The following is a 7655-nucleotide window of genomic DNA, read 5'->3' as shown; positions in this document are numbered from 1 at the left end:
CAAAATTGAGAGAAGAATTGAAATGTCAAGTAATATATAGGGTGTTCCATTAAAAAAATGCAATATTGGTGTGTCATGTCTTTATGACCAACCCTGTATAATTAAAATTACTACTGCCTAGTAGACATAAAAGAAGCTCAAATCTTTGGCATAAAACTTTTTTTGATACTTTTTATATTTTCCCAGATAATCGACAGTTTTCAGACTTATCAGATTATCATGTTAAACCCCTTTTCCTGGGTAGAAGATCCCTTCATTATATATCTGATGGTTTCTCGAGAATTTCGTTTCCGTATAATTGAGCACTTTCTAGTGATTTTTATTCGGGCTTCGTATCAATTAGGTGGGACTTGTCACTTCAGAATGAGTGTATATAGAGATGTGTCATCAAAAAAAATCTTCCGAAATAGGATTGAAGGGTGGCTCAAAAGTTGTAACGGTAAAAATTCGCTATTTGCGATCGATGCTGAACTTGCTTAACGAATTTTTGCAAAACTTTTTCATGTTTCGTATGAATTAGAACTGGTGAACCATAATGTGCACTATTAACAACATTATTTGCTGCAAATATACGAGTGTTGTAATGTTGTTTATTTCTTTTAACCTTTTTTTTTGAGGATAGCCAACAGCACCTAGGTGTTGTTGGGATAGGTTGAAAGCACCTACTGTGACAGTTACCTTGAAAAGTTTTATTGGAGTACCTAGGTAGGGTGAGTTTCTAAGGGGCTTGGGGAACTAGACAACGCCTAGGCGTGTATGTGATAGTGCCCTTTTTGGTTTAATTAGAGGAAATAATGGAAAAATAAGTAAGCCAAGTTTTATGAGATCTGGCAACATTATTGTTTTTTATTTTTCAGATGTGATGCTTTATACAGCTTAGTTACACAGTAACAACTGCTCTTTTCTACTTAACACTTAAAACTAAAAATGCTATGACTAAGTTTGAATGTGCTGTGAAATGATATAATTAATATACAGTCAGTAAAACATTAAAGTCACTTTTTTTTTAGAAAAGTTGGAGTGCCTAAACATGCAAAATTGTATTCCGTCCTTTTAACGTAATTAATTTATAACAAATGAAAGGCTTCGTCTAATAATTGAAGAGTTAAAAGTTTCTTTTAGGATGAAATGTAAAAATCTTAGTTTCCGTGTGTATTTATTATAATCGTGAATAGAAATACTTTTATTGTTCGTAAACAGACAACACATCACTCCGATTCATTCTCTCAAGCGTAATTAGGTAAAACTCGAACGTTACTAAACTTAACTTGTACTGACATGATAATTTAAGAAACTAATATCACTATATAAAAAAATCTATAGTAAAATAAAGCTATAGAACACTTTGTATTTTACAATTTAAACAAATTTATAAATAAATAACGATAAAAATATGGCGGCGGACGTGTCGGTCCGGTTTTGCTCAAATGAGCAAGAAGGTACGTAGTACATTTTTTAGTCTAAACACCTAATATTACAATATCGCAACAGCCTGTTATGTAATTTTTTCCGCGGTCGGGACCGCGCTAAAGCGTTAGAATTTTATTATTAGAGGGCGAACTGATCAGGTGGATTCGACGGGGCAGTGTCGAAATGCGACCTGTTTTCCGATGCACCCTTTGTTTGATGTACATTATATTTTTGTGACACCGTTATAAAACGAATTGAGCTTCCATTTTTAATCTACAATAGAAGTACGGTAAATTACTTAACTGTATATAGGTGTACAATGAGTGTGTACTTATTCCATAGTTTTGTTTTAATTTAATAATCGTTTGCTTAATATATAATATTTATATAAATTAATATAGTGTCTTTGGAGTTTTGGTTCTTTAGTAATTTAGAACGGGTTTGCTTCGATAAAAAGCTTATCACACTAACTATAAGTTGACGCAGGAACACGCACACAGTTACGAAGTACATAATCCTTAAGCTAACAGGCGCTTTCCAATTCGTGGCTTCGTTTGCGTTTGGCTTGACGTTTGCGAAACTCGTGAAATTCCTCTTTCATAGCTTGAACTCGCGCTTCGATATTATCGTATCGTGCGTTTCTTAAGGTTCCGTAACCTTTTCGAATTGGTGCCGGATCTAGGTCACCATCTCTTCGTTCGGTGGGCGTTGAAGGTGTAGGTGTAGGTGTAGACGGATCAAACTCGTAATGTCCATCCACACTACCAACATCGACCGACTTGTGGATTTGCTCCGATGTCGAGGGCGAAGAGGACGCCAGCTCAAGCCAGTGGCCGACTAGTGGAGGCGGCGGCGGTAGTGCCGAGGGTGGCGGCGGTGGCGGACGATATGGAGGCAATCGCCATTCCGTGAAGGTACTTCCGCTTTGCGAGCTTTGGTTCTGCTGAGAAGTGTTCTTGCTACCGAATCCGCTTGAGCTAGACCTGCTTTCCGGAGATCGATCTAGATGATCGGGCGAACCCAGTTCTGGTGCACTTCTGGCGATGCGTGCGTGTCTAGGCAAAAGTCGAACTCGTGGTCTTGGACCCGGAAGTGCGGGGTAAGGCGGTGGTAAACGTATGCGAGAGACTGGGCTTGGATCTAAGGGGTGGACTGGTATGAAGCTACGAGATTCTTCATGTATTGCACTTAACGAAGGCAACTCCTGAGAGTATCGTTCGTGTACTGACCGTAACTGTACAAATCCCGGGGGTGTAGGGAACGACCGTTCCGCCGAACTTGGTTGTTGAACTGAGCTGATATCACTAAAGTACATTGGAGACCAAGGCGATAGTAAAAGTGCCGTGGAATCTGCAGGAGAGCTCGATTGAAATAAAGGAGTTACAGGACTGTAAATTGTCGGTATGGGTCTGACGGGATAGTGAAAGCGGGGACCTCCCAAGGTACCAGGGATGGCAGACACTAAAATCCTGGCACTTTGCCCCGAAGCATCAGATCGCAAACTTAACTGGCTAGGGTATCCAACTAAAGGTTTTCGCCACGAAGCACGATTTCGAATGCCTCTTCTGCTGAGGAAGCCTCCATCGTCACTGCTACTGACATTAGAAGGGCTGTCTGTGCGCGAACTGGACGCAGAGTCTACGAGAACGAATCGGCCGTCTGCTGCTCTTGATATACGGGCCAGAGATTTCGATGGCGAACCTGAATGTAGGTAATCTGGATGCCAACTTATACTACTACCGGAGCGACAGCGATCCCGTGGCCAAATCCAGTTCGCAATAAAGGCAAGCACCGTTAAACCTGGTATTCGGCTTTTTCTAAGTCTGTAGGAAAATACAACATTAATTTGTTTGCCAAAGTGAATCACAAGACATGCAATAATTGATGCAATCCAGACAAACACAGTTCTTCCAAAAATCACAACTGCACATCCATGCATTCAACCATGATTAAACTCACTTAAACGGGGTTATGCATGCAAGTCACCAAGCAGATTATTTTTTTCTGTGCAAATGTAACAGAAATATCAAAAGAAAATAATCTGTATCTAATGTGGAAGGGATAGTTTTAGTGCAGGGCGTGAATGGCAATCAATAATTAAAAGAACTAATATACATGTGAGAGTGCGAACAGATGATGTCTCAACAGCCGCGCAACTCTTCACCTTTTTTCCTCCTGTGATGATCCAGCGGGCGGCAAATAACACACGTATACAGTCAGAAACTAGATAATGCAAAAACCACGTTCGGTTAATTAAAACTAAACGCGGCCACATAATAATTCTATGGCTAAATGCACCTACACACAGACACCGTTCCTAGGAACAGGTCGCCATTCCAGGAACAAATGAAGCACATTTAAATCCAATTATGCTGTCATTTATATTTTACGCAAAGAATTTTACAGTATAATTGAACTCTACAGGTATTCTAAAAGAGCGATCCATCATTAAATGCGACCTAATTTCCTTTCGATTTAAGATCGCAAATCATAGAGGAATCGCACTTATCGGACGCTTACGGTTTGTGTCAACGCTTGTCCCGGGAATAATAAACACACTCTCGTAATCTCGATAGGATTCTGATTCAACTGTCCTATAAGAGGAACAATTATGTACCCTCTCATCAGTTACACTTTAAACAACAGTGAGAAAATTTTGAAAATTCAGTAAGAACCATAGCGGTAGTTTCGTGAGATTTCACATCGTAGATCTCATGAAACTTCAGCTCCTAGAGAAGAAGGAACTACAGAAATTTAAAAGAGCTCACTTGCTTACTTTTTCAAAGGCACTTGGCTATCCGCTGCACTTCCCCCGTTTCTTGAGTCCGTTATTCTACAAGCTACCATATTGTAAGCTGCAACAAAAGTATGAGCGAGGGAACGACGACGATTCCGATCGGTACCTTTCTCCTGTTTTCGACGTTTTCGCTTATTGCAAATTTTCACCGCACACACAGACAGAATAATGGCTACTATAAAAAACAGAATTCCTCCAACTACTCCGGCAGTGATTGCTTTATGCTTCACCCTCGCGGGAACGGGAAACTTAACTTCGTCGCTACTTTCGTAACTCTTGACGGAATATGCTAAGACTCTGAAGTAGTACGTGCGACCTCCTACTAAGTTTTTTACTGAAACAAACAAACATTGTTTTTATTTACTAGATGTTGTGTAATTAATTTTCTGCCTGGAAGTATAGGTAGCATTTACCGGGTGTTTCTGCTATACACCCTATAATATAATATCATAGTATTTATGTTTCCATACCTAGTATAGTTAGGCACTCTTTTCTTCAGTACCACCGAAAGAAAAAGGAGTCTGTTTAGCATAAATGACACACAATACTCGGTAACACCGAAAAAAAACCTTCATCAACTGAAAAAATTGAAACCGCAACCCGAACCAAAGGCAGCAAGTCAATTAATTATTCTCATTCGTTGGTGATTTTAGAATAAAATATCTGATTAGATTAGCAATGGTCATACCTATACACTATATTGATTTTGTATCATTAAACACGGAAAATTAACATTAGGTAGGTATGATCGATCGATTAAAGAAGAATGTCAAGCAAAAATACATTGAAAGTGTATCCATTCATTAAATTAAGGCAGGTTCGTGTCGATGTCACATATAAGTATATTCCCATTGATGTTTTGGCGCATAAAAAATTAACGATGAGTTAATTTTGCACACGCAATAAACGTAAGAAAATAGTCTGTATAATAATGATTAATTGCTTCTCGTTATAAACGCAACTCTACATTCGTGATACGTACAAATCAATTAGACGTTGTTAATTTTGACAGTGAGTTTAGACACTGCATCATGCACAACAGAAACTCTAAGAATAGTTCTACCATCTGTATCGCAAAGAAACGTTTTTGTAGTGAGGATAACCGGAAGGACAGCCGTGTTCTAAACTACACTCTACAGCACGAAATAAAAATTCACCATTTTTCCTTATTTAAAGCTTATTCGAGAAATTCATATGCAGGGGAGATTTAAAATTAAAATGTAAATCTGAGTCGAAATGTCTGTTTTAAGAGGGTTGATTCGTCTAGTTTTTCAGCACATCGGCGTCCTTTGAATTTTTATACGTGACATTTACTGACAGTAATTTGCCAAAAGGTACTTTTGCAGTAGGGATACTTTTCCACCGGTATAGACTATTAGTCTGGGAAGTTTATGAAGGCATTCGGTCGAAGACTACCAAAAGGCACCCACTTTCGCTTGCCGAAAAAAGTTTCGTTCCGAGTTTAACAGAGCGAAGGTTCCTATTTTTCGGGAATTGGTTTGAAACGTTAATTTCTCGCGAGTTTTCCGAACACGTTATAATTAAAGGAAGGACGGAAACAATTGGAAGCAAAAGAGACTTTTCCGGTCAAGGTTTAACCGAACGAATATTTTTCGTAGGCGAGTAATTAAAAGTGTTATCTGAATTTAAAAAAAACTGCGTATTTTAGGTACAATAGTAAAATGATGTTTTAAACATTCGGAAGTTTCAATCAGTTCCGAAGATATTCGACAACAAAACCGAAATTCACCATATTCGTTTTTATTTTTTTCTGATCCTGTTTGACAAGGACCCATCAATGAATTATTTTGACACTTTGTCAACGCCTACTACACCAAAATTGAATAACAAGCTTTTTCAGATAATAAATAATGTTTATAGGGCATGACAAAATGTCGAAATGGTTTCTTTAAATGACGTAAAAAAGAATCATTTTGTGTCATACTGATACATCGTTCTATTCGTAATAAAAATGCTTCTCAGTACAGTATGTACTTTTTTCCGGTCGATATAAAAATATGTAGTTTTTCTAAGACGAAACCTGGCATGAAAATCGGTGGGCACCATGTTGCAGATTTTATAAAATTCCTATGAGGAAGTGTTTCTAACGCATTTTTTTAAAATTTATTTGTAAAAGGTAGCTTTTCATTTCACTTTGGCCGGGTGGCTGGTTGACGGCAATTGAGAGCCGGTAGAAGAACGCTTGTAGAAAGACGAGGAGTATACGTGTACCTAGCGGGCCGTGTAATTAACAACTTTAGGAATGCGGCTACATCATGTGGGTTCGGCGACATTTGGGCACCATCCCCAAGCGTGGTTTATGAATGTGGTGATTTTTCAGTTTTTTTCCTATCTTCTTCTACAGTTTTGACTCGACTGTTTTCCAACTGGTGCCGTCGCAAAGATTTTGTAAACGCGCACAACTTCTGCGTGATGGAATTTTGTTTTCTTTTCCTAGGGGCGGTAGTCGACTTCGGGCGTCCAAAAGTTAATTTCCGCTGCGAATTTCAATACGCGGTTTGAAGTTCCTTAAAGATCGAATCGCGGTCTCTCTTTTTCGTGTCGCCTATAGAAGCTCGAGCTGTACAGTCTGTTTAAAATGAAGTCGGCACTATTGTTAACTTTCTTAGTTGTAGAGTTAGAAACACGGCTAAATTACCAAAATTGTGTATTTTTGTCTACTGAATCCATACCTGTAGTTAAAAAATACAAAACAACATCGAATTGTGTCCTTAATGCACCATAGCCAAAATATTTCAAATAGGAAGATTTTTCAATTATTTGCATTTCGATCTAGTTGTCCATGAATATGATAAAATGGCGTTTTTTTTTGTAAAGCGCGTTTTACACGCTGAAAGTTTTTGTGAAAGTTGAAATTCTCTTAACTGAGGGGATGCGCAATAGGTGCTTTTTTTGAAAGTGAAATAAATTTCAACTGCTGGCTTCTGAGGCGGAATATTTCACTTTCAGCTGATATTTTATGGTTGCCAGTTATTGTATACGATTATGTATTTTTATCATTTTCATGGATAACTAGATCGAAATGAAAATAACTGAAAAATCTTGGTTATTTGACGTAGTTTTGCTATGGTGTACTACGAACTTTTGTCGAGAATTTAATAAGCTGTCATATGATGTACCTAATAATATGCAGGGCGTTCCATATAAAATGTTGCAATTTGGTTATTAGGTGAAAAATGCGATGTTGTTTGGTTTTTTTATTTACAGATTTGGATTTAATAAACAAAAACGCACAGCTTAAGTAATCTAATCGGCTTTTTACCATTTAAAACAAAGAAAGATAGCAATAGTGCCCATTTAATTTGAAACAGACTGAAGTGCCCCAAAAGTTGAGTACTATTTTGTGGGAGGGTTTTGACGAAATCTACCAAAATGGCGCATTTATATGACTATGGGGGCGTTAGAAGTGGGTTCCGAGAAAGGAAAT

General features: G+C 38.1%; 1 protein-coding gene across 13 annotated transcripts in view; it reads right to left on the bottom strand.

Annotated features, from left to right (window-relative positions):
- Nucleotides 1-1172: 1172 nt before the first annotated feature.
- Nucleotides 1173-7655, bottom strand: part of LOC116169969 (protein turtle) — a 124481-nt gene continuing 117998 nt past the window's right edge. For 8 of the 13 annotated variants that reach the window (XM_031486185.1, XM_031486193.1, XM_031486192.1 and 5 more), the window contains 2 exons: nt 4187-4541; nt 1173-3233 (listed from right to left, as the gene is read on the bottom strand). In XM_031486185.1, coding sequence (XP_031342045.1) covers nt 1934-3233; nt 4187-4541 — 1655 coding nt within the window. In that variant the 3' untranslated portion in view covers nt 1173-1933. Of the gene's footprint in view, nt 3234-3525; nt 3634-3930; nt 4005-4186; nt 4542-7655 lie in introns of all 13 variants that reach the window. The other 5 variants (XM_031486195.1, XM_031486196.1, XM_031486197.1 and 2 more) reach the window with 5 other exon arrangements.

Source organism: Photinus pyralis, unplaced genomic scaffold, assembly GCF_008802855.1.
Source record: "Photinus pyralis isolate 1611_PpyrPB1 unplaced genomic scaffold, Ppyr1.3 Ppyr1.4_LG4, whole genome shotgun sequence".
Classification (NCBI taxonomy): Eukaryota; Metazoa; Arthropoda; class Insecta; order Coleoptera; family Lampyridae; genus Photinus; species Photinus pyralis.
The sequence above is the reverse complement of the archived record's forward strand: the minus strand, read 5'-3'. Positions and strand labels throughout refer to the sequence as shown.